This window comes from Heloderma suspectum, chromosome 3, assembly GCF_057233095.1.
Source record: "Heloderma suspectum isolate Gila_16-S chromosome 3, 16-S_ref, whole genome shotgun sequence".
Taxonomy (NCBI): Eukaryota; Metazoa; Chordata; class Lepidosauria; order Squamata; family Helodermatidae; genus Heloderma; species Heloderma suspectum.
Genome location: NC_139460.1, coordinates 215,750,892 through 215,778,692, shown reverse-complemented (window position 1 = coordinate 215,778,692; position 27,801 = coordinate 215,750,892). Strand labels below are relative to the sequence as shown.

General features: G+C 43.2%; 1 protein-coding gene across 2 annotated transcripts; it reads left to right on the top strand.

Moving 5' to 3' along the window:
* The first annotated feature begins 707 nt into the window (after positions 1-707).
* On the top strand, positions 708-27,801 carry EIF4EBP2 (eukaryotic translation initiation factor 4E binding protein 2). 2 transcript variants are annotated; one of them, XM_084845542.1, is made up of 3 exons: positions 708-1,116; positions 12,669-12,845; positions 15,539-27,801. In XM_084845542.1, the coding sequence occupies exons 1-3, from the start codon at positions 975-977 to the stop codon at positions 15,568-15,570; spliced, it is 351 nt and encodes a 116-aa protein (XP_084701668.1). In that variant the 5' UTR covers positions 708-974; the 3' UTR covers positions 15,571-27,801. The 2 variants fall into 2 exon arrangements, 1 of the variants encoding a protein (XP_084701668.1); XR_014789374.1 differs by lacking the exon at positions 15,539-27,801 and having other exon boundaries at positions 1,023-6,586; positions 12,669-12,740.

The following is a 27,801-nucleotide window of genomic DNA, read 5'->3' as shown; positions in this document are numbered from 1 at the left end:
AAGTGGGCACTTGTGTTCTATCAGTACCAAGCAAGCTTTGTGCAAAAAAACACGTGTGTATTTCCAATCCGCCAATATAGCCAAGATGATCTACCAAACGCCCAGCCATATCTTCGTCCCCTCCACCCTGGCTGGAAGAGACAAACTTCTATTTATTACAAGTCAAATTATTCTGACTCTTGTGCAGTCTGATCGTACACATATTTACTCAGAGGTAAGCTCCTCTGAGTTCTACATTTCTATGCTTATATCGTATTGTTTTATTTTTCATGTTCTAAACCTGCTCTGGGCACAACGGCAAAAGAGTTGGGTAGAAGGAATATTATTCCCAAGTAAATGCGGACGGGACTGCATTTACGAATATCTGGCTGCAGTTGCAGGAGCAGCGGAAGAGGCGCCACGCGCCAATGTGCCCAAGGGGGCGCCGAATGCGCCCAGCGTGGTCTTCATGCGCTTGGCCCTGGTCTAGGAGGAGAACAGCCGGCCCCTTGCGTAGCCCTGGCCACATGTTGCGTTTACTCAGACGTAAAGCTTAACTCTCCAGCAGTCATCTCTCCGGCTTTGGCCTTCCGCCGCTCGGGTTCGCTACGTTTGCAGGCCGCAGGAGAGGCAGCAGCCATAGCCCGCGGGACACATCGCCTGCTCCGCCTCCTGGCTCTGCCCCGCCTTCGCCGCCTGCCTCCGCCTCCCCTCCCGGCCCCCTCGTTTCCTGCTGCTGGCGGAGGCCGAAGGAGAAGGTGGCGGTGGAGGCGGTGGTCGAAGAGAAAGTGCCCCGGAGCCAGAGAGAGAGAGGCGGCCGTCGCCCCCTGCTCGTCCCCGAAGGAAGCCAAGCGCCGCCGCCGCCGCCCCCACCTCCTCCTTCAGCGCCCCTGTTCCTCCCCCCGCCACCTTTCCTTTCGTTTCCCCACCCGCCGCGTCTTCCTACCCAGCCACTTTATTTCCCTTCCTCCCACCCGGGACAATAGAACAGGGAGATGTCCTCCTCCGCCGGCGGCCACCAGCACAGCCAGAGCCGCGCCATCCCCACCAGGACGGTGCCCATCAGCGACTCCTCGCAGCTACCTCATGACTATTGCACCACGCCCGGGGGGACTCTGTTCTCCACCACTCCTGGAGGTAAAGAAAGCAGAGCGAGAGGCAAGGCGAGGGAGGCCCCGCGGAGCGTTCATTGGCCGACGCGTCCCAGGGGTCCCGCGCTCGCTTGCTCTTCCTCCCTTGCGAGCAGGCGTTGCTGGCGTGCAATTGAGCGCTCATAGCTGCAGGGGTGGGGGGAGGCGAGGGGCGCGCCCGGCTGGGCGCTGCGTCGCAAGCGCTTTAAAAGGGGGCGAGGGCAACTTAAAGGGCTGTGCTTTCGGCTCGCGTGGGGTGACTGTGTGGAGGGAGGGGTGCGCATTTGTTGAGGAGGAGGTGCGAAAGTTAAAGCCGAAGGCCACCGCGCGGCCTCTCGGAAGCCGCCTGTTTCCTCAGCAGCGAGGCCGAGTGGCTTCAGTGGGGGTGTTCGCCGCGGGTCGCAGCCCCCAAAGGAGGCCCCTTGCTTCGTCGCGCATACCCCGCCCCCCGAGGGCCTGCAAGAGCTGTGCCGCCGCGTGCCTGGGCGCATTAGCCCTTGCCCTGTGGCGGCAGGCTTGGGTGGGAAGGCTCGCTTCCCCGGTGGAGCCTGAAAAGGGGAACCCGCGTGCACGGCGCGTGTGGATTTGCACGGCAGAGGGCTGCGTAAAAAGCGACGCGTGGGTTCTGGGTGGAGGAAGGGGCTCCGTTAGCCGCAGACTGGGATTGCTGCTTTCCCTAGCGGGGAGAAGGGGCCTGGGCTCGGATGGGCAGGTCGGAAGCTGAGCCTCCCTTGGTGCATGGGGCTGGCGGCGAGTTATTTGTAAACAAGGCCCAGGAGCCTCGAGGAGAAGCCCGTGACGGTTGCACAATAGGAAGGGAGGGGCGGGGAGCGGAATTCTCGACAGCTGCAGCAGCGAGGGAGGGAGGAAGGAAGACGAACAAGAACTCCACCGGGAAGTCGGCCATCCTCCCATTGGGGGAGCTGGAGGAATTTCCTTCTGCGGATCCAGCGTGGATAGGGATTGTGCAGCCACGTTGTTTACCAGCCAAGCTCTGCAGCAGCCTCCCTTGGAGGCCCGTTCTTGGACACGCATGGGTTTATTACTAAAAGGGCTAGGCCAAGAGCCACCGCAGTCCTGCATGTATTTAAAAGGCGTGCAATCTCTTCTGCCACCTCAGACGTGACCCTATATTAAAATCAACTTCACTCCACCGTGAACCATTTATAAATACAACAGCAGGGGTAGGCGCCCTGGTGTTCCCCATACATTTAGAACTACAGTTCCCATAATCCATGACCATTGGCTGAGGGTGATGGGAATAGTATTCCAAAACATCTGGAAGGCGCCAGGTTGCCCACCTCTGTATCCTATGGCATTTTACATGCCTTGAATGCTCAGTGAACTAGAGCAGCAGACAAGAAGACAAGCAGGATTCCTGAACTATTAACTGTTCCTCTGGAAGTGGAGAGAGCTGGTTTGAGGCAATGGAAGGGGGTGGGGGTGGGGTGCTTGCAGTTGCATAGTTGGGCAGGTGTCATGCTTTACATATTTTAGAGTTGTAGCAGCCTGGTTCACAGCCCTAAACCTGTGGCTAAAAAATGTGGAAGTAGGCTCTGTGTTCTGAGCTGGGGGGGGGGGGGTTACTGTCAGACAAGGCCAAAGCAATATTGGGAATTTGCTGCTTCTGTGGGTTGTTTTCTACGTAGCCCAAACATAAATGACTTGGCCTGAAGCTTAATTTCCAGTCACTCGAAAAAGCATAACAGCGTTGCTCACCCTTTTTCCATTATGTATGCTGGAAATAGTAGATTTTAAATAGTGATTAATTCTAGAGGGGCAGTCACGTTTAGCCTGTTGCAAGAAAAACAAAGTCTTAAAAACTAACAGATACGCTGTAGCATTTAGCTTTCATTAATTAGAGTCCTTACATCTGTTGATATGGGCTCTCAGCCATGAAACTGAATGCTACAATAAATATGTAAGTCTTAAGGTTTCACAGGACTCTTCCCCGGCCACCTTTGAAAAAAAGTGAATGGTGATTGAATGGTATGTGCCAGTTTTCATACCATTGTTGTTTTTCTGCACAATTTATCCTTCATGCTTCACTTTGGTCATCCTTGTTATGTGCAGGCACCACCTTGATTTGTGCGTGTGCAGTTATGTGTAGAATTGTAACCTTTTTTGTCCTGCTGAGTTCTGACAGGCTGTTAGGTTTGTGTGTGTGTAGATAAATAGATACATGAAGACACACACAAGCATTTAATAATATTTATGAATTGCATTAAAAGACCTTTCTAAGCAAAGTATACAAATATAGTAAGATCATAATTTAAAATACTGTATATTATTACTGAATGCAGACAATAATATTACCTTCCTTGGAATGCTTGTTGGAAAAAGTATGTTTTTCAGTAAGCATCGAAAAATCCAGAAGAATTAGCACCTGTCTAATTTGTAGTGGTAGGAATTTCTAGAGAATGGGCAATACAGTACTTGAGGCCCTAGACACCACACAAAATACAATTTAATCATGTTTTTGGGTGGTACTTGGAGTGTGCTGCAAGAAAAATACAATCAAGTCTGTGTTTCTAATCTTGAAGTACCAGTGTGGCAAGACAGCAGTTTATTGCCATGGGTTTAACCATCTTTGAAGTCCTGTTCTCTTCCTATGGGTAACTGACTGGGTTTATATTAATTTCAGATGGCTGTTTTGGGCGGGGTGGTGATGATGATGATGATCATAGACTCATAGGGTTGGAAGGGGCCTACAAGACCATCGAGTCCAACCCCCTGCTCAATGCAGGAAGCCTGATTCCCAGGCAGTCTCCCATCCAAGCACTACCCAGGGCTGACCCTGTTTAGCTTCCGAGATCAGACAAGATCAGGCATGTTTGTATAGGAGAAGTGCTACACAGAGAGTAAGTTACCTGTTAGGGTAACTGTACTTAAAGGAAAATGCAGGAATCTGAAGAAGGAATTATAGAGAACACAAAAGTTGTACCTCATTAATTAACATCATTTTCCCTCTGCTATTTTTTTGGTCAGTAGGCTGATTCTATAAGTGTTTACTGAGAAGTCCCACTGGGTTCAATAGGACTTTCTTCCAAATAAGTGTGCCATTAGGTGGCAGTCCTGTGCACACTTGGGAATAAAACCCAGTGGGTCTGTCTTCTCAATAAAAATGGACAAGATTAAGGTAAAATACTGTTTTGAGGCACACACCCCGTTCAGAACACAAGGACAAATTAAAATGAATGTATCCATGGTACGTATAGCAATTGAATGTTCCTGAGTAGGAGATGTTATGTTTCAGAATTAGAAGCTTATAAAGGGGAAAGGGAGAGGAGTTAATTTACATTGGTGGTGCATTCATGCAGTTTTTCAAAATACTAATATTCTACATTTCAGCAAAATGTCTTCCATCCATGAATGCATTTATTATAATTATAAGGTTCTATTTGTGCACATTTAGAATTCACACACATCTAAGATGGTTCCATATTTTATTGTGCTGCTCGTTCAAGGATTGTATTTTTTTCCCCAAAAATTACTAGGAGATGGGCTAAAAATATTTTTCTCAAAAGCCACAATTTACATGCTGCATGACCCTTTATAGTTATGTGTTTTCCCCCTATACCTAAGTCCTGAAGAGGACACGTGACTTGCCCAAATATTACTATAGAAAGCTTTGTCTTAGTGCTCTTGACTAAGAGGTTATCTGGTTCTTTCCCAGAGAGTGATCAACATTTTTAGAGGCCTCCAATCTATCGCAGTTAACTTATTGCAACAGAGGGCAGAAGGTAGATTGTGGTCATTTGATCATCTAGCGCCTGTTGGATGTTGGGATTTTTGCAAGAAATGCTGGACTGAGGTTTTCCTTTAACTGACCTGGCAAAGCACTTATACTCTTAAGCCAAATTTCATATTCAGGATTGCTTGTCTTTCAGCATAAAAAGTCTTGTGTTAAGAGATTCTGAACACGCGCTCTTTCTTTATCCATTTAAAACTCATCAGTGGACACTGGGAGTTGTTGTTTTTAAGGTACACCATGAAAGACTGGCCAGCCTACAGAATCTTACAAAATCTGAGTAGTTCTGACACTGAAATGATCACATGAAAGGACCATGCCTCCAGCCCAAGGTGGGTTCTATGCAACCTGGTTTTGGAAAGATTAATAGATGTATATAAAGACATTCATATTTGCATATACAAAACAGGGACTTGTGTCAGAACTAGACCAAAGAAGAGCTGTTAACAGCTTGTTTCAGGAGCTAGATCAAAATAGCAAGGGTCAGAAATTGAATAGTGCCCCAGACTGAAGCTGTAGATGTGTAAAGGAGAGGGAATTTGGAAGGACAAAATATCAGATTGCTGCTTAGGAGTGCCAGCAGCCAGAAGGAACTGGGGAGGGGCAAAAAACCAGAAATTTGGCAAAGTTTGGATTGATTCCCCAGCTTATACAGAGTTCCTTCTGTTTTGTTAGGAGACACATTCCATGCTCATTTTGATTTTGTTTTGTTTCATTTGAAAGCACTGACTGTGCCTTGCTACCTGCCATGGACACTGGAACTTCGCCCAGGTCAACAACAAGAAAGTAATACTGGTGCCAAGTGCAAAAAGACATGAATATTCAAGTATTAACACTTCTGTTGAATCTTGCCTTGAAGAGCAATATTGCAGCAGGCCTCTTAAGAACTTGTTCATAGAATCATAGAATAGAAAGGCTGGAAGAGGCCTATAAGACCCCTTCCAACCCTTTCAGCCAAACCTGGTTGACTGAAAGCTTATTCAAAACCAAAGTAAAAAGCTCCCAACTCAAGATAGTTTCCTGCTGTCTTCTGGGAAGTGCAATTTTTTAATTTTTTTTTAATGGTTTAAAACTAAACCATTACTGTTTTCCAACAGTGTTTCTACTTTTGTTCTTTGGAGAAGCAATGGTCATTCCTCTGTTAGTGGACTCTTGCTTGCAGCCACTAGTCTGAGAATGTCTGTGGCTGCTAAGCTGGCTGTTAATTCAAGATCATATCATCACAGGGATCTTTGCTCAGTGGTTCTTTGCCATTGTGCCACAGTTCTTACCACGTTGCCTTCAGGTTTAAGGGAAGAAGTATTCTGCAGGCTCATTATTCCCTTTGGATTAAAACTGCAAAACATACTTCAATATGCAGAGTCTTCTTAGTTTCAGACCGCTGCATTGCTGGAGGCTGACTTCACAAGATCAAGGGCCCAGCATTTTGAGACTATTCAGGCACAGAGATAAACTGATAAGCAAGCACATAAAAATTAGAGGTGTGTGGGGGAGGCGGTAAGAGGTAGGCGAAAAGATTAGAACCATTCTTCCCTTGTTGTGACCTCAGTTTACCCTGAACTTGAAGTCTGATGTTTGTTCTGTTGTTCAAACACGAAGTTTTTTTGGTACAGGATACAGAGTATGTTTGTGGCCAAGGGGTGAGAAATTTGATGAGAACAATGAAAACGAGAGAAACGCATTCTGCTGGCCAGCGTGCTGTGTCTCTGGAACCCAGTTTGGGATGGTGAGATAAATGAGCTGGTGATTTGGCTAGAAAAAGCTCTGTATTTCATGCAGCTTTGCAAACTAGCTACTAGGGGGCTGGTTTCCCACCCCATGCTCGATCCACTTCCTCATCTCTCCCAGAACTGCTGCTTACCTTAGACCACAGTGGTGGGGAATCGGTTCCTGTACTTCATCACTGCCTCTGTTTCTGATATTTAGGCTGTGAGTGCTGTTGCTTATGTAGTCAAAATGGCACTGTCCACAAACAGAAAAGATATATCAGCATGGTCGGGCTGGGGGAACCCCAAGATTTTCAGAAGTACAAAATATCTTTAGGAAAGATTTTCCCCAATGTGCTCAGTGACCATAGAACGCTGACTAACAGGTTTTGCGGGGAGTGAAGATGGAATGGAGTGACTAGAATCTAGAACAGGGACCATCCCACTTGTTTTCGTCTTTATTTTTAATTGAAAACTACAGTCCTCTGCACATTCCATATCTGTTTGAGACGGGTGGGCAGCTTGTGGCCTACAGTGTCATTATCTCTTACTGTTGGCTGTGCTGATTAGGGCTGATGGGAGTTGTGGGCCAAAACAGCTGGAGGGCCACAAATTGCCCACCTCTGGAGTTTAATAAAATTCATCACTCTGAAATAAAAGGTGTATGAATCTTAGCCTGGTGCAGTTCGGTTTGGAATAGTCCGACACCTTTTCAATAGTATTTCAAAGTGATGAGCTATTCTAAGTAGAAGGGTAGATATAAAGTATGTGTGTTCAGCATGCTGGCTGCAGACCAATCATTCAGCTCAGATCTCTCAATTTTAAATGCCTTCACTTACTTTCTCTTTGTATCTGCATTTTTATGAGGTTAATGACCAGAAAAATGGCTATGAAAATACCCCACCTGTGCTGTTCCTCCATGTTATCCACAGCATCTGATTGGTGTATCACTGTCAGCAGAGTATAACAGAAGCACAGCGCTGCATTCTAGCTTATTCTTTTCTTTCCATTAGGCTTTTCAGACAAGTTCTTTTTCCAAGCTTCACTCCTGCAGTGCCCCCACATTAAATGGTGACTGTTATATAGGAATTAAGCTTCTAGCCTGAGACCTTTTACTTAAGCAGTGCCCCTAAAGTCAGTGGGACGTATTTCCAAGTTAAATGAACCTAGGATCAGAGTGTTCATTAGGAAAGCTTATTTGGAACAACTGGGAGTTTGGAAGAGAAAAGAGTCACTCAGAGTCAAAATAATGGAGAAGCAATGACTAGGCTAAAGTCACCCAGTGAACCTCATGGCTGAGTGAGAACTAGAACCCGGATCTCCCAAGTCATAGTCCAACACAATAACCACTACACCATACTGGTTTTAATACAGAAACAAGATTTCTGAGCTCCAGTCGAGTAATTGGAATAAACTGCATAAACTTGAATTCTCGTTCTTTATCCCTGTTGGCACTCTTTCCTTGCAGAACTGTGAGCGTTCTGGTTCAGATTTCTTGTACCTGTGTTTAACTGTTGAATAAAGACTAGAACATGAAAATGGGGAGCCATGGGAGGAAAAAAAACTGGTGGTAAGGGGGGGAGAAAGGAATAGGTGCCTCTGGGCTATAGTATGTGTAGACAACACCAGGTAGTTATTGGAAACCTCAGCTGCTTCTTCCAGATGTTTTGGACCACACTTTCAGCATTCCTGTGTATCTAAAAGTATTTCTAGGCTGGCTTTAAGGGTGGAACTTAACCACTGGCCATTCTGGCTGGGACTTGAAGTCCAAAACATCTTGAGGGCAGCGGGTTGGGGAAGGGAGGCTTAAACATTTTCAGCATTTTTCCTTTTAAAAAGTTGAAGTTGTCCAGATTTTGTGCACATTATTTTTATTGTAAATAGGGCTGCACAACTTACTAATCCTCACTTGTACCTTGCATGCCTTTTATATGCTTTTCTTTAGTAATTTTTCACACATTCGGGCCCTGCAAGAAAGGTGTGTGTGTGCAAGAGAGATAGACAGTGGGGATGGAATCATTTTCCAGCAAAATCTTTCCTTCCTGATCCTGGAGAAATGATTCTTACTTGGGATGGCTGATCAGTGGCTGTTTACAAGCCTGGGTTGTTCAGTTTCTGTGTTATTTCTGTGTTGGAGATGGTACTTTATAGGTGCCCTGCTCACTTCATCTTATCAGAGTATGATGGGAGGAAGCAGTTTCTTATCTATGTTGGGCCTAAGCCATCAAAGGTTTTTAGACTACAGCAAAAGCCACGCTTTGGTGATTCGTAGCAAATCACCATTCAATCCATTCACCATTCAAGCAGATCACTGCAGCCATTCAAGTCATTTCACAATGACTGTATAAGGAAAACAGGGCTAAGATGCATAGTAGCAGAAGAACAACTCAGCAAAGATGGTTGGATCACAGGTTTGAGCAAAATGATGAAAATGGGAATTGAAAGACCCCAGATGTACAGTGAAATAAATAGCTTTGAACAGTTAAGCAGGGAGATTGAAGAGAATTATCTTTTGTATGTTTTTCTCTGTTGAGGTAAACAAAAGTCATCTCCCTGTTTCGGAAGAGTGCAGCCTATCCCCCCATCTCCCTCTTTTTGCCCTTCACATGCAGAGATAGAATTCAGTCTAAACCTCTGCCCTTGACTAAATTAAAACGAGACAAGATAACTGCTGCTATTTCCTTAGTATGCTCTTCAAATACATTTGTTCTGCTTTTATTATGGAGTGAAATGGGGCTCATAATTTGCTGTCAAGAAGAAACCTGTGGTAAACCAGTAATGGGCAGATAATTTTTCTATGCTATGCAGAAAATTTTCCATTTCATAAATTCATTAGTAAAAATGAACATATGCCAATTGCAAATACAATTTTAGGCGTGCATGGCAGTTTCAATGTTGTAATTAATGTTTTTCATATGGTTATCCCTAGCAAGGATGTGAGAGAATACATATATGACACTGAAATACATATATGTCTCAGAGTGAAATGGAACTAATAAGTAGTGACCGTGAAACTGAAAGTGCCCCAACAACCTCAGTGGAAGAGAGTTTCTTAAAAAATTGCCAATATGACTAACAAAAAAATAAAGGGGAAGCCACAAAAGAAAGAAAAAAGAGAAAAGGAAAAAGGTGACATAGAACATAGCCACACAGAATAATAATTTACAACACTATTAATCAAGAAGAAAAAGGGGTGTGTGTGATTTGACACTTCTGTTTCAAATATATACGTTAACATAAGCAGTCCATATAACTAATAAGCATCGATATGAAATTGATGACTGTAGGAGATATGATCAAATGTAGCAAGAGTAGCAAGATCTTCAGACCTTTGAATGATAGGTGGTAGGTGTTTATCCTTCCAAGCTGGAAGCATGGGTCTCTTTGCAGCTGTAAGGGCTCTCAGGGTTTACTTCTGCTGTTCATCTGTTAATCTTCACATGGACATCCACTATTATTACACAGTTACGATTTTGTTTTTCAAGAACAAAATATATACAAGCAGTGACTTCCAGCCAAAATGAAGCCACTACAGGACACACCCACATCATATGCCTCAGTGAGGCATTGTCTGCATTACACATCAGCATCTAGCAGAGCTAGCTTCTTCTCAAGCCTCTGTGGTGTCCAATATACACAAAACACCAAAGTTTGTTGAGTCAGCCTCAATTTTAAATCTACAGCAACAGTACATATTTCTGTGGACACAGTACAGTGACATTCTAACTCCTTGTTCCATTCCTCTCTGACATTCTGAACATCTGCTTTACTACATAAAAATGACTTTTATAAACAGATACTGTAGGCTTAGCTTTCTGTAAACAACCAATTAATTCCTCCAACAGTATAGTAAATAGTGACAATGGACTCCAACAAATGCTGTAGAAGTGGAAGAGAGCAGAACTCTGTTGAAATAGATGAGTGGTTGTCAGCATATCATGCACCATTTGGGTTGCTAAAATTAATCAGTATGTCAACATTTTCAGTACCTAAGGGAAGTACATGCTATCGTCTTTAAATGTTTACAAGTATTCCAGTAAAAATTGTAATAATATACCATTTAAATCACATTAAGGGAGCAATCCTGTGGCCGCTAGGTAGCGGCTAGACGGCCATAGGATATCTGGTTTTCCGGGAACCGACCTCTGAGCCTGCGCTCTGAGAACTGACCTCCCCCCACTTCCGCACTGCCTCAGAGGCAGCACAGAATAGCCTCATGCTCTGCACTTGCAAGAGGAGCATGGAGCAGCTGAAAAGGGGCGTGTCTGGGGGCGTTCCAGGGCGGGGAAGGTAGAAATACCTGTATGACACATCCTATATGTCGTACAGCAGCCTCCTCCCCCACTCCACCCTCCTGTGGCTAGACAACCACAATCGGCTATCTAGCCAAAAATGCAGGGCAAGAGAAGCGTGGTGGAAATGATCCTCCGCCCCGTGCTTCTCCTTCCCTGCATTGTATAGGCGGTCACCTCTGAGGTCCGAGGCGGCTGCCTATCTGAATAGGATTGCTCCCTAAGTGTGCTTTAATTTCCCCCCTCAAATATTTCAGGTCAAATAGTTGTGATGTACTGGGTCAAAAAATAAACACGGTACCTTTTTAGTGAAATAAGCATGCTAAATTAGATCTCTAGGGCATCAGAAAAATTTCTGATGCTAACAGGAATTTTCCAGTGCAGATCAAAATTGTCTAGAAACCCCACATCACTTGTGGTGGCACACAAGAATTGTGTGTTTAGGCGTTTTAATAATATGTCAGGGTGGACCTACTGGCACTGATCATTTTCCTGAAATGTGCTCCATGTACAGCCTGCAGAGTTTGATTTCTATGGAATATGAAGACAAATGCACAAATCTCCTTCATTTTCTCTTTGCATTCCAAGTGTTGAATTAGAACATGTGTCTTGCCAGATCAGAAGAAGGGTCCATCTAGTTCAACATCCTATTTCCCAGAGTGGTCTTTTCAGATACCACCAGGAAGTCCCCAAGCATGGTACAAAAGCAGTGGCTGTCTCTGCACAGCACCCCCCCCCCCCAAGTTGTGTGATCTCAGCATCTGGTATTGAGAGGCATATGTCCTTTGAACATGGAAAACCATCCCTTTCCGTTGAACTGATGTAAAACCGAGCTGCACTCTTAAAAGGCCTGCAGGAAGGCCTGCATGCTGTACATGTGGTAAATCCTGCCATCTTTGAAATAAATATATGGGAAAGTTGGCTTTCGTGCATTGTAGTTGGAGCATGGCATTTCTTTAAAAGAAAAGAAATTAAGATTACAGTGTGATTCTAACCATATTTACTCAGGAACAAGTCCCAGTGCATTCAGTTCAGTTAATCCAAAACACAGCAGCTAAGTTTGGTGGCTGGGACTGGCTGATGTGATCATATTATGCCAGTCCTTCATTATCTGCACTGGCTGCCAATCCGTTTCCAGGCCCCAAAGTGCTGGTTTTAACTTTAAAGCCCTAAACAGCTTGGGGCTGCCTGGCAGAGCATCTCCTCCCATGTCTACCTGTCTGGACCCTAAAGTCCTCCTGCAGGTGCCTGAGCTCCTCTTCCTGGCGCCTCTGCCAAATGAGGCGAAGTGGGTAGCTGCAGTGGAGATGGCCTTTTCAGTGGCACCCCATTTATGGAATGCCCTCCCTAGAGAGGCTCGTCTGGTGCCTATGTTATGGTCTCTTTGGTGACAGGTGAAGCCATCTTTATTCTCCTAAGTGTTTTAAGAACTGTTTTTAGTGCTTTTAGATTTTAGCACTCTTATTTTACTGCTGGTTTTATGTGCTGGAGTGTTTTTACTATTTGCTGCTGTTTCAGCTTGTTTTTGTTATATGCGGTTTTTATTCATTGTTTCATTGTTTGTATTTTATGTTTTTAATGTATTATACATCACCCAGAACACATGGGTTTTGAAAGCTCAATAAATAAATGGGAATTCCTCCCTGGTGAGTTAGTTTCAGATTTCATCCTTAGTTAGCAAATTAATTGGCTTATATAAAAGGCTTGTTCCTTAATTGAGTTAGTGCACAGATATTGTTTATAACTTCTCTATTGGGAAACAATCATTCTGATATGCCAATTATCTTTGATCCTCCCCCCATCCCTCCAGGTACCCGCATCATCTATGACCGCAAGTTTCTGTTAGATCGCCGCAATTCTCCTATGGCTCAGACCCCTCCCTGCCACCTTCCAAATATCCCAGGAGTTACCAGCCCTGGTTCCATGACTGAGGATTCCAAAGTGGAAGTAAACAATCTGAACAATCATGATGGGAAACCTATAATTGGTAAGGGTATGGATGTACGGTCCATTTCTACTGTAACTTCATGATGGATCACCATATAGTTAATATCAAAAGTGCCATTTACTAGTTTGCATGAGATGAGTTGAGTAGCCAAAAAGATCTTCAGGGCAAGGAGAGCTATGTCTTTAGCTCTTCATGGGAAAGATGAGGAGCCCTACTAGTATCCGTGGGCTTCCTGGCTAGAGAGAGCTCCCTCTTCTGATTCGTTCAAGCTCAGGAAGGCAGCTGGGGTAGCTGGGAAGTGGTCTTGCACTGCTGCTCTTTTCCTGCACTGCAATCACACAGCTACCCCATTTTGCCTCCTTGGATTTGATAGACTCCAAAGATGAGGCTGGGAGAGAAGTGGGATGTGGCTGGAAAGAGGGGAGGGCGTGAGAGAGGAGGCAGTAATTGGTAGCCATCAGTGAGAGGGGGATAAGTGACAAGGGTGTGTGTTAGTTATTTGGAAGTCTGGTTTTATATAGCAGCAGAGTTTATAATGGGGGCTCCCATCTTCAGCCTGGGAGCTGAGTTTACTTTCAGAAAAACTCTCAGGGGCCGTATTGCAGTGGTGGGCGGGGTGAAAAGCTGAAGGGGTAAGGCTTAAAAAAAGCAAACACAACCCAGCTTATTTTAGCTTAGCTCTCTTACTGCCAGTATTTAAGTCTTAGGAGAGGCATTTCAACCTTTTGGAATGGGGAAAAATGGCACAAAAGTCAGGAAACCACGAAATGATTGGTTGGGGGAAAGGGGGTGGGGCCAAGGAAGGGAGCATAGACACCTGGGAAGCCCTGGAGGGCTGGATTGGGACCGCAGGCCTGAAGTTCCCCACCCTGCTTTATAATGTAGCTCACCTTTGTCTGATCTCATACCCTAGATAGCAACAGTGCTGTGTCTTCCTAATTGCTGGGAAAGCAAAATGGACTCTTAAGGTTTCATAAAGCTTTACTTCAAAATCCTGTAATTTGTTTCCTTAGTGCAGCATATGATACTTTGCTTTTAAAGTTGTGGAATTTATTTATTTTTTAAATGTCTTTATGGAGCCTTTGAACACGGAGAACCATAAACTGTCACACTGATCTTGTGCTGGTTACAGTTTTGTTGAAGTAACACTTGGGCTTACTTCAACAAAAAAAAAGGCTCTAAAAGCATGAGTGGGCTGACAAACAGGAAACCGTTCCTTCTTGCATCATAGCTCTACAACGATTGCTGAAATATCTATTCAGACTTTTTAGCGGTAGTGCAGTGCAATTCAGGTCCAAAGTATATGATTGCACCATTCTATATCACACTTTCATACAAGTGCAGTGTGTGTGCATGCACACGCACTCCCTGCCATTCATATACATGCATTATATGTATATTTGCTTGTATAGACTAACTGGAGCATAAACTATCTATTAGGATAGCTGGATATGAAGCTATCCATTAGGACCGTTGGCTGTAAATACATCTTTAGGCTAAATAGTACCTGGACAACAAACCCACAGTGGAGTAAGTGAGGTCATCAGCATTTCAGATGCATTTTCTCACCTGATTCAGCTGGTCCCAAACCCAAGTTGTTGGCTTTTGTATTTAGAAATGGCATGGACTTGGGGATTGAGCAGTGATATGGGGTGGTATCCAATGATGTCATCCCACTATTGCAAAGTTTCTACCACTTGCAGAAACCTGTTTTCATCCTTGTGCAAGTGTCAAACCCTGATTCTGTTCACACACATTGATGCATTAGCCATTGCATGTAGCCATTCAGCAGTTCATTACCGCTTCAGCAGGCTAGCTGTTGATTACACGACTTGTGCTATTTGTTCTCCTAGCATTTGTGGAAGTGCTTGCAGAAGCACAACACCATCTCTTCTACTTTTTCCACTAGTCTAGTATTGCATGCAACCCATGGTGACCGCACAGGCGATGGTCAGGTTTGCTCCAGAGAAGTAAATATAGAGCATGTGTGTTTTAAAAGTTATTTCCTGCCCCCCTTCCCCAGTTAGCATGGCTTTCAGACTGGCTAACAATGAGCAATAACATATTTCACATAAATCAAAATCGATGAATCAGTAAACAGTAGGATTTAAAACAGGACAGGAAAACACACATTTCAGCTGACACTAAAAAGGCTTTAGAAAATGAAAATGACTTTCCCTAGCACCTAAAAGATATGAGAGTAGGTGCCAGGCAAGCCTCCGTGGGGAGAGCATTCCCTAAACGGGGCACCACGGCTGAGAGGTCCATCTCCCTGGTTGCCTCACACAGAACGTCAAAGGGTGGGTTCGCCTGGAAAAGAGCCTCTGATAATGAAAGTAGTGCACAGACAGGTAATTGTGGTGTATGTGCAGGTATACCTCATCTATTTACCACTGTAACATGGCTGTAATATAGGTGTGGGATTGATGATTGTCCCGCCTGAACTAGCTGGAGACCTTGTGTTTTTTCTGGTAGAAAAGTCTTGTAGAGTAGAGTTACAGCTAAGTTGCATAATGTGTGAACAGATGTGTTGGACTGAAGCTCCCATCATTGCAGACCAACCCATCTGGAGGGCACGAGGCTAGGGAATACTGGCCTCTTCTGTCAACTCGGTCTCCTGTATCTATAAAACAGAGAGGAAACTGTGCCCCTTAGGACCCTTAAAAATCATGTCTGCAATGTGTTCATTGACAGACCTATATGATTTATGTGTGTTCTTGTCCTTCAACCAGGTGATGATGCTCAGTTTGAGATGGACATCTGATCTTCCTTGAGGGTAACCATGGAGAGACAGCAACTCCTGATCACCTGTGCACATCCGATTTGGCCAACAGGATCAATAACTTGAAGGATGGAAGAAGCAGCCGCTGTTTCCACTAGAATCCTCACTTCAGTTTTTGAAGTGCCAAAGGATAAGAGGACGATGTGTCTCACACCCCCTTGATACCCGTTAGCCATGCTATGTTTTCCCTACCCCTCCGCTTCCCTCCCCTCTTCTTTTAAACCTCCCATCTCCCTGGTCTGTGACTGAATTGAAGCCCACGGTAAATTTTAGAGCTAAGGAATATACCTTGGCTTCTCGCACTTTAGAGACAACTTATCAAATCATGCACATGCGAGAATGTACTTCCATCAACAATTGGATATTTATTGCAAAACGCAAAAGGGCCATGGAAGGGTGGATATATGCTTGAAGGGACCTTACACTGCCATTGTTCTCCTCTCCCTTAACTGCTGTTAACTTGATGCCAGTTCATTAACCAGTTTTGATGTATCTTCTCTTGATGTGCAGGAAGCACTCCCTTGGGTTCTAATCCTTGTTCCTCAACTTGTTCTAACTAGTTAGCATATTTTTGCATATGGACACACTCTCCTGGAAGAGCATTGCTGCGAATTTGCCCTTCCCCTTAATAAGTTCCTATCCTGTTCCTTTAGAACAGGGTGGACAACTTAGAACCATTGCTTCATCATACATCCATTTCAATTTCCATTTCATCCCAAGGAGTGCCTCCTTGGGGGGGGGAAAAAAACCTTCTCAATTTCTTTGTTTGAGCCCATCAGTGTTAAAGGGGAACCACATTTTGTTCTGATGTAATTTGGGAGTACCATGCTTGATGGTCCTCTATGTTTGTCCTCAGTCCTTCATTTTTTGCTGCTGTTTTTGAAGTCTTCTGAATTCTTTGCAAGTCTACTATTGTGCCAAAAGGGTTAATCGAAATAACCTGGTTATGCTTGATTAGGATGGGCTTGGCAAGAGTCTGATGCTCTTGGGAAAGTCCTGTGTAGGTTTGGGGCACCCCAAGAATGAGTTATTGGGCTGTTGAGATGTGCAGTGCTGATTTCATGAAGTGTAACTTCAGAGGATTTGGGGTAGTGGGTGATCAAATGGTTGGCAATTACATTTCACTACAGTCTTCTCGAGAAAAACCGCCCAGCTGTTCCTAGGTCACCATCTTGTTCCATGTTTCCTGAATTCACGCATTACTAAATCAGCCTGAAGAGCCATCAAATGTTAGTCTGTTTGGGTCCAGTTTCAGCATGCAGGAATGCACTGCTGATGGTCTTACTTAATCCCACTCATTTGGCTTTGTTGCCCGTTTTCTGCATGTTGGTGACCCATTTGCATGTGGTGAGCTTTCCCCCCATGGATTGCAGCTTAACTGGGATTGAAAAGGCTGTTGCAGAGAGAGAGAGCACTTCTGATAGGTATTCTGGGGCAACCCTCTGAAGCTAACAGAACTAAAGCTGCTCCAGAACTAGACTTTACCAACTTGTGTTTCGGATATGTTACACGCCCACAGACCTTATTTCTCCAAGTAGCATCTTTTCATTTCTCTAAACGCTGCAGAAGGAGGGACTGTAGTTGAGTGACTGACAAGTCCACCTTCTAATCCTAGGGCATGTTTTACTATAGGCACCGATCACTGTGCTTTGGGGGAATGTGAGATGGCCATTCCTTCAGTGCTACCATGCTTCACTATGAAAAGTACTTAAGCTGGTTTTCAAGCATCATAACTCCCCAGCCCCTGAACCTATCCTTCTATGAAATATGCCATTGTCGTACAAATTGACCAGAAAGATCACTGGATGGCGGGGGAGGGAAGGGGAAGCGAATTACTCCCCCTTCACAATTGGAGAACTCCCATTCCACATGAACTGCTGCAGTTATCCTTCTGAAACTTAACAGGTTTCTTACTTAGGATCACCTCTAGGCTTGACTGTGATTTTCAGAACAATAGTTCACAAGGAACATAAGGGGATAAGTGTGTTTTCCCTTGCAGACCCTCAAAATATCAAGGCTGCTCTTGCACAAAACTCCTCCGGCTAGCATTCTGAAAAACGGCAGGCTTGATCCCCACAGAAGGGGCAACTATTCCTTCAAGTTTCATCCAAATCTACTAAGAAATAAAACTGTTATTTTCAGTTCCCTTAAAAAAAAATCAAAATATAAAGATGTGTAGCTCAAAAATCCCTGCACCTATTTTTCTGACAATGGGCAGATGTAATTCCATCCTAAGGGACTACTATATCAACAACTATCCAATTCTGAGCAAGAGGGGGGAAAATTATAGCTGTTTTTTTGTAGGCCATGGTGGTCAATTGGAAGCATGAAGGCTTGGTTTTCCGAACCTCGACTCAAAGCATGCTGTTTTCTGAACTGGGCTTTGAGTCAAAGCTAGGGGTCAGTGCACACCTCTGATATTTATTCTATTTAATTGGCTAGATGAATATATTAAAAAAACTTTTGCTTGATTTTACAAAAAATATGCTCCTGATAAGTCAGGTAGCAGATTTTTAATTTTCAGTTAACCATTTTTAGTATTTAGCAAAAACTGCAGGTGATAGGCAATGAAACAGGCATTCCCTCATCTTTTGCACACAGGAACGAATACTTCTTCTAAGTGAGTGCTTCCTGTGACACGTGTGTATCATATACAAAGTATCTCTCCGCCCCCGAACTAGGTAGATTTACATCAGAGTCCTATGCATGTTTTTTTGGCGGTTATTCCCACATGGGGCTCACTCCCTAGAAAGTATTTTTAGGATTGCTGCCTCTAAGACAGGTGGGGCATCTGCAGCCCTCCCAGCCGGTGTTGGATTGCAAGTCCTATCATCCCTGACCATGCTGGCTAGGGCTGATGAGAGTCCAACTACATCTGGAGGGCTTTGGAACTAAGATTTTTTTAATCTGGTAGCAGACCTACTTCTCCCAATTATCAAGTGGTTGACGGTTGCCTCTGATTACTTCAGGCAGTCTTCCAACAGTGGTTCATATGCTACTTCTGGTAATGTTTTGAAAAACATAGGATGAGTAGATGGTGTGGAAAGCTCCGATTGGTGGCACTGCCCCAAGGGAAATGCCCTGCTGATTTGGCAATTTCCCACATGGATTTTAGTGTTCAAATGTAATTGGAGTAGTGCAGGACCCATCCTCAGGGGTGTGGCTGTCATGCTATGCTTGTAACTTGCAAACCAGTCCTGGGAGATAAACTGAAAAGGTGTCAAGTCCTATTGGCCTATTGGGTGACAGAGAACACTTCAACTCAACTCATGAACTTGCCCTATGCTTCTGTCCCTTGGAATAGAAGTCTACTGTTAATTTTCTTTATGAATTGGCAAAGATCATAATTTCTTCTTTGATTATTTAAATAGGAGGATCTAGTAAAATCACTTTGCTTTCTCTCTACGTGTGCTTTAGCTTTGGAGGGGGGGAATTATTTTTTTAATTCGTTTTGTTTGCCTGCTCTAAAATGTGAATAATACAGGAGCAAAATTTGCTTTGTAACTGTTGATCTCTCAGGAATAGTCTCTGTTCGCAGTGTTTCTGGGGAAAGCAATGCTGCCTCTGAAGCGGTGGTGTCAAAGTGATTAAGCTGTGATTAGTGGAGGGAAATGCTCTGGAGGTGCACTGAAAGCTTCCTGGTTTGGGTCAGGGCACTTCTAAAATGCACTGCAAGTTCAGTCCAGAGTCAGAACACAGTTGGATTTCCACTCTGCCTCCTGCATAATCACCAGCAGTTGTTTCTGGAACCTCACTGGCTATTGATGAGGCGGAATGGATACAGCTTTGCTCTGCAGTGCTAACGCTAGTGGAACTCAGATTTGTCCACTAACAAAATCATATAATGCAATCTCATGTAAAATTACTCGGAAGTAAGTGTCAGTATGTTGAATGGGGCTTATTCCCAGGTAACTGCACAGGATTGCAACCTTACTTGGGTAAGGTGGGATGAACAGGAAGGGCGGATAGAACCTCAGGGGTTGTTAACAGCCGCTATAATAGTATTGTTAAAATTAATTTTAGACTAAGGAAATAACTTAAACATTGTTTTCCCCTTCCAGGATTTAGCTGTTAGGAAAGATCTCTAATAGCTCTGTTCCTTTCACAACATATATATTAAAAGGATCTCTCAACACAAAATGCAGCAAGATTTTCCATGTGTCACAATCAGTTTAGCTGCTGCTTACAAAGGCTGCTGTTGCTTCTGTAGTCTGTTTTATAAACATAAGAAAGAATATTCCAGTAGTCAAGTGCTCACCTGGAATTTGAGTGATCCGATTCCCGTTTCTTGCTCTGCTGCAGGTTTTCTTTGTTTATCTGGGCAAGTCTCTTAATCTCTCTGTGCCTCAGTTCCCCAGTTTGCAAAATGGGGGCAATAGATTCCTACCTCACAGGGTTGTTGTGAGGATACATTTGTAAGGTGCTCTGAGAAATAGTGATGAGTGCCATGAAAAAGCCATTAAATCTTATTTTCCTTAAAGCCCAGCAAAATGGCTCAGTCAAGGCCATGACAGCAGAAAGGCTCCCTTCTTCCAACATCTCTTGGTTTATCTCCTTAGGGACCTTGACGGACTACTAATGGTTTAATAGATGTTGAAAAGCCCTTTGCCTCTGTCTCTGCTTCATGCGGAAGACATTGGCTGAGGTACATAATTGGGAAGTTAGTCTGAAGGATTGGGAGCTGTGATGGAGGCCATGTGACAAAGTCCCCCAAGGGCCAGGTTTAGGCCCCTAGGCTGCCAGCTGCCAACCACTACTCTACCAACCTGGATGCGCTGTGAGGACAGGCAATCAGGAGGCCAAATGAATACTAACTCTCTAGACAGCAGTCTTTTTAGTTCTGTTTGGGAGGAGAGCCAAGTCATGTAATGTCAAAAATGTAGAAGCAATTCCAAGTGCAGCCTTGCATCATTTCATTCGGAGCTGCATCCTGTGCTTCCGAGTGTTGCTGTCTTAACGATGTACCATCAGCAGTTGGGGAGGGAGAGGCAGGGAGGAAATGCAAACATCAAACCAACTCCCCCTATGTTATCAATTGTGCTGATTGAACAAGCAAGGTTATGCATTCAGTGGCTTGAAATTTTAAGGCGTCAATGCTTACTCAAGTACAAAGACATTTAAATTGTGTCCTTTCCTGTTGTTAATAATTCTGATGTTAAGATGCAAACTAATATATAGTGATTCAGAATATTTATTTACCGCTTGCAGTCAGGTGAAGATTACTTGACTGCAGTCTCTTGGGCTGTACCTTACATTTTCTTCTTCTCAGACTGCCATGCTGGGTCACAAATGCTGCAGGATAACATTTTAATTAGTAACTACATATTGCAGTAATTGAGCTGTTTTTAGGATCCCCTGAAGCTCATTTTTTAGAATCCTGGAAAGTACAGTTGATCACATAATGATAAAATGTAAAATTCAAATTTTAACAGCTTTGTGAAATCAAATAGTTTCTTGCTGTCTGGAACCACCTCTGACCTTCATGCTGTACTTCAAATGTATGTAGCCACTGTAAGTAATACCACACTTAAATGCAAATTATTCTTTTGATTGCTGGTGGGGTGGGTGCCTTTTTCTCTCCAAATACATTCAAAACAAGATAGTGGTCACCAGCAAAATTAACTTAAAAAACATCCTGAAAGCATACCCTTGGCAGCTCAACTTGTATGCATAAGAAACTATTTGCAAATGCCTGTAATTTCCCTGGTCACTTGGGGCACTTATCTCCATTTGATCACAGAGGGAAGCTTTACATTTAGGGCACTCGCTCATTAAGGGTAGCAATCCTATGCAAGTTTAGACAGAGAAAAGTTGTATAATTCCCAGCGGGCCCTAGTCAGCATGGCTGGCTGGAGCATGCTGGGAGCTGTAGGAATTTTCTGACTAAACCTGCATAGGATTGTGCCCTTAGGCTACTTTGCTAACTTAGACGTGTGAGCAAGCAGCCTAGTATAAATTCTTGTGGACTACTAACTTTTGTGGACATTTGCAAGAGTGGATAGGACTCTATATCAGGTAAGCTGAAAATCTTTTTAATCAGCTTTTTTCAGCAGTTTCTTTTTAGAAACTAGTTGGTGAAGCAAACTGTATAGCCCACACAGTTTTCACCTTGGGTAGTGCATTCTGTCCTAAAATGTTGATTTTTAAAAAACAATTAAAATATCCCTACGGGCTAGGAATTGAGGTATATTAGTGCAGCTGCTTAAGAATAAGTGTAGAAGCTTCATTTCCCTGTTCTTGGCTCTATCTAGCACAGGGCCCATAATCATGGCAATTAAATTACTGAGGTTTAAATTTTTCAGTTTAAACAAACAGTGGGGATTTGGGACCTCCATTCTCAGGACACACGAGCATATCACTGCTCCAAGAATACTTTTAGTCTGGTTTAGTCAGCCCTTTCCGTTAAAACATTGGCCCAGGTCACAGTGGCAAATTGTGGGTTGAGTAACCCTTGATTTTCCAGGATGCGCGCAAGCCACTTCCACTTTCTGTAAACAACTTCCAATCAGCCCAATTGGAGGTTGTCATTGTGATGTGTGAACCCAGACCGATGGGTTGTGTAGGGGCTAAACAACCCAGCGGTTAACCTAACAACAAACCATGGGTTAACTGATGAGTTGTTTAGCTCCTATTTGCAAGCGACACGTGTCCTTGGGAGTTGTGGGTTAAATAACCCACAATTTGCTGCTGTAACATGCAAACCGGGTCATCATTTCACACACTGGAGATGTATATCCAGAGCCAAAATGTAATAACCCTTGGCATACAGATTAAATGCTGTTTTGCCTGCTGGCCCTCACTTTCCCTTTGACTTAAAGGCTTTGTGTTGTCTGGGGAAGGCTAAAATACTTTGGCTTATTTTATACAGAGGAAAGAATAATGGCAGGAATCACAAAGACAGTATTCTTTGCTCCATTTGTGGATGTGGCTACTGTAGAGGTAGTAGGCCTATAGGAAGTCTGCCGGACTTAAAAAGAAATCTGCCTTATAGCCTGATCCTATGTTTACTTGGAAGTAAGTCCCACTGAGTTGGGTGTGACTTATTCCCAAGTAAGTGTGCATAAGGTTGCAGCCTAAGCGTTCCATCAGCCACTGTTGGTTTGTTTACTTTGTGACTTGAGTTTTGCACTTTAATAAAATCGAAGCAAACCACCACCTCTTTAATGTCTTGAAATTTGATTTATCGACATAGAAATCATCGGTGTGGAGCCCAAATGAAATCCAAGGGGCCCTTGCATCATTTTAGCAGTGTAGGCTAATAGAATGGATTGCAAATCTTCTTACGGAAAGTTAAGGTTTGTTTTGATTTTTATCCTCCACCCTCCATAGTGCAGTTTTCTGGAACTGCATTAAGGAATGAGATCTAATCCTTGGCAGCCACTTCAATTTTTTGCTGCCGATTTTTATGCTGTAATGACTTTACTTGAAGGATTTCTACCTGATGACTGACTGAGTAGAAAGCCCTCTTTTTTGGAAATAACTTGCCATTTGTTTTTCAGCCCTGCAGATTCAAAACTGCAACCTCTCCTATCAGTGGGATAGCCTTATATTGTGTCTTCCTCGCGAAGAGTCCTCAAAAGTTGAACGACTGGTAGTAGATTTTTGTTTTTTTCCACGTTCTTGCTTTTTAAAAGCATCTTTTGGCAGTTGATACTGCAAGAGCTCTTGTGATAACTCGGATCCATACCAATCAGTTTAGATGAGTAAGGCTACAATGTTTAGTCAATCAACCGATTCAAAACATTTTGGTCACCTAAAAAAAAATTGGATTAATTTTAATACATAGAAATACTTCATACCAGCCTTCCCCAAGCAGTTGCCCTCCAAATGTGTTGGACTGCAACTCCCATCATTCCCAGCCAGCATGACCATTGGAATGATGGGAGTTGCAGTCCAATACATCTGGTGGGCACCAGCTTGGGGAACGCTGATGTAGACAAATTGCAGATTGCGAACACATTCTTAGAAGAGGGATTCCCTCCTGTATGTCTCCTGTGATACATACTTGCACCATCCTTTTCTTAAAAGATGTTCTTTAGAACTGTTTTCTCGTATACAAATATATGCAGATTGATTAAACTGACAAACTCTTACGATCAAGAGTTTTTTAACTGATGAATAGCCTTATGGATTAGTCTGTATTACTTAAATCTTTATGCATTTAGTAATAGATGATAAATCGGGAACGGACAACTTCTGTATTCCAGGCCACTCCGTTCTCCAGGAAATTTTCTAGAGGCCAGAACTATGTGCTGCCACACACACTGACTTCTTAGTGGATGGTCAGGCTCTGTAATACACTTGGTGTAATTGTTCAGTAAGGGGCTTTACAATTGTGCCTGAGCACAGGTGCTCCATAGTCCAGGCATTGCATAGAAAATCCAAAGAGAGTTGTAGAATCATGTGTGAACGGTTTCTCTTGCCATTCCCAAATATTTTTCCCTTCTAGTGAAATTGTGGGAAACTTTTTACTATGCCTTCAATTAAAATTTAGTAGGGCCATCAAGTAATAGTGATTCAGGGGTTGGATTTGGCTTGCAGACGATTATGAAAAAGGGAGGATTGTTTTCTGTCCTCCCACTGTATAATTTGTGTAGCAGGACAGCTCAGGGTGGCTTCCAACCTGAAGCTGCAATGTTACTGGCATAAGAATATAAGATGAGCTTTACTGGATGAGGTCAATGGCCTATCTAGTCCAGCGTTCTGTTCCCACAGTGGCCAACCAGCTGCCTGTGGGAAGCCCACAAGCAGGACATGAGCACAATAGCACCCTCCCGCCCATGTTCCCCGGCAACTGGTATTCAGAGGCATCCTGCCTCTGATCTTGGAGGTTATTTGATCCATAATGACTACTAGCCATTGATATCCTTATCCTCCACACTATGAAGGCACATCCAAAATTCATCTGGTAACATGCTGGAAAAACATACCACTGAAAGAGGAGCTGCAAAGATAAGCAGTAGGTACGCTATTTGGCAGCATGTTGCCAGACTGCATGTATTTTGGATGATAACTGAAAACAACTTGTATAAAAACCCATGCTGAGGAAGTGGCAAATACAGTGCATACATTTGCTGAGAACTGGCAGGAATTGTGTGTCCACTCAGTTGTGTTTTCTGTAGTTCTTCTATTTGGCAATTAAACTTCTGACTTGACTGCCATTTGAAAGAAAACTGCCATTTGAAAGAAAACTATGTCAGGAGGCTGAACCTTTACTATGCCTTATTTTCCGACCTCCTTTCCTTAGCTATATATAAAACAACTGAGTATTTGTTCAAGCCCCGTCACTTGACTGTCCTGGTACTATACTTGTTTCTATATTGTTGAGGCGGCAGGTGCAATTAGTCTTGCATGGTGTGTTCCTTGTGGCATAACAGCTCAGATCCTGGGTTTTCCAAAGAGCACAGTTGTTGGCCCTTAACTAAAATTGTTGGATTTAGACTTAATGTACCTAAGAACTTGGTAGTTCTTCAAAATTGTATTTTTAGTCTACTTTTCATTCTTTTTGCCCCCTTATACCCTTGTATTTTACATTTCCAAGAGGTTGGTGTGGATGCTTCTTGAGTAGTATATAGAATAGTTGGGGTAAGTGATCCACTTTTGGGGGAGGGAGAGATTGACACAGTTTGAAAGCAGAAGCGGTATCAGGAATATGTAGTTTCACTTTTGTTTAATTTTTTCCACAGGCAAATTCTGCTAGCTAGCTGCCCCTTCTTCAAAGATTCATATACATAACCATTTCTTGCATCTCTTTTTGGGGGCACGAATACATTTTAACAGTGGTGAGGGGAACAGAATTGAAAATATTAAGTGCTTCCCACTGTTCACTACTACTGTGACCTATTTCTGTTATATTAGTAACACCTTTGGTATACTGAACTAACAACAAATAATGGATGTTTGTTTGTGGCCTTGGAATGTGTCCAGTGTTCTACTGGGAAGTACCACATTGTTATTTTATTTATTTATTTTTTACTTTGGAGAGGACAGAAGCCACATTTGGAACACTTTGCCAAATCAGTGATGAAGTTCCACTTACTGTCACCAAAGATAATTTGCCCATTGTGTCAGTGAAAGTTTTTCCACCAGTGAAAAATGTTTCTGCGGCTAAATTAAAATTACAATCCTACCACTTTTGGGTGTTCCATTGCAATCTGTGGTGTTTGGTTATGTACATGGGTTGTAAGTTGCTTAAGAAATTTGCCTTTGTAAATCAACTAGGGTTCCCATCCTTTGAGCAGGAGGTGATGCTGATTTCCTCAGTGCAGGGATGGGCAGAAGGTAGATCAGGATCTACTGGTAGATTGGCAAGGATTTCTAACAATAGCAACAATTAAAAAATTCCGCACACACCCCTAAATTAGATGGCACAAAAATAATGCTGGGTGGGGGGAAAGTAGGAGTGGACTTTTGTATGAAAGGACTTGTGAGCTTGGTTCTGGTACTGATCACAAATTCTTAAGCTAAGTATGTGCTGAGAGGTACCCTGTCCTTTAATTCGTAGTTGTGTCTACTTGCCTGAGCCACTATTTTGCACTTGGGCCTGATTGGTAAACCTCAGGGTTTTTCTACCAAAACAAAAAACCAAAAGTAAATCCTAGAAGTCTGAAGTCTGCCCACTCCTACCTTAACAGATCCAGGGATGGTTTTCACATCAGACCATTTCTTGCCCTGGATCTCTTAAAGCAATCATCACCGACTTCCCATCAGGGAGTAACATTCTTGTGCCAGGCTTGGGTGCTTGCTCTCTGCTGCCATGATGGTAATAATAATAATACATCTCTTTGCAATTTCTGGTGCCTCTCAACCATTCATGGTACTACTACCCTTGATATTTCAATAGATTGTTATATTTCCAATTAATAGTTAGACTTGGTTACATTCAGTATTTCTCTGTAGGTCTCAGGACTGTGTTAAAACATATTCTGGATTAGTTTTATAGTTGGGATCTTTTGGCATCAGAAATGCGGAGATTTTCACTCCTCCCCCACCCCAATTTGTGCTAATCTTATCTTTCTCTAAATGTATTTGGCTGAATGATGTAGCAAGGAATTTTTAATCCCAACTTCTTTCTGCCCATGAGCTTGGGGAACAGATCCTTCTCTGTGTGTGTTTTTAAAAATAATGTTCCACAGTGGTTAGGAATTCATGAAGGAAATCTTGATAGGCATTTTGAGTGATGCCTCTCCTTAAACTTTATGCCCCTGTTAACAAGGTTGATGTTTTGTTCTGTGAACTGAACTAGGGTATGACCGTTCATAAAACAGATGGCAGCAAACAAATTCTCCTTATGCAAATATTGCATGGTGATAAGCTGCTTGCCTTCTTTTGCCTCCCTCATCCTGATGTTATGCTGCACAGGGAGAGTGGTAGGTTGAAAGATTTGCTTTTGCTAGTCATCTGCAAAATTGGGTAACTGTGGAAAATGAGAAACCTCTAGTGTGAAGAGAGGGTGAGTGCAAAAATAAATATATGTATGTGGGTGGATGTTTATGCACACACAAATATATATAAATATATATATTTTACTTTTAGGAAAAATTAAGAACTGTATTATTTTAATATGGGAAGAAATTACTTAGGACTGATTTATATGGAATATCTGGTTTAGCAGATGATGTGTTTCACAAAACCAACTTTACGAACATCAAGGAAAAAAATCTAAAATGGTAATCCAAGTGGCAAATGCAGCAGGAGCTAGATATAAAAATGTTGTGTGTGAATCAAACAAGATGTGAGGGAAATTCATCAGCACCTTGGTCCTGTTTACATGAGGAGTGCAGCGAGACTTCCCCCACTTCTCCATCGTCCCTCTCATGTCTCCATCACTGCAAGATGGTAATCCAGTGTGCCTTTCTTCGATTTAGACAGGAGTAGAACTATTTATAACATGGTGGGGTAGCTTGCTTTCTGGGCTTTTGTTGGGAGAAGTGAAGAGGCTGCTGCCAATAAAATTACCGAATGTCCATGACACATTTAAGACCTTTTGATTATATGAACCACCCTTCCCATTTACTGCCCCTTCACTTCCTCACCCTCCATATTCTTTGTTTAAATGTAATCCAGGTCGTTGTTTTTTAAACCCAATAGGGTCCAAACAATCATTGGGCTACTTCTGTACAAATCTGGTTTTTACTGAAACAGGTGTTTGGGAAAACTCTCACCGATGGTTGCTGTTACAGTGAGATCAATAAAAGATCTTGATTGTATCAA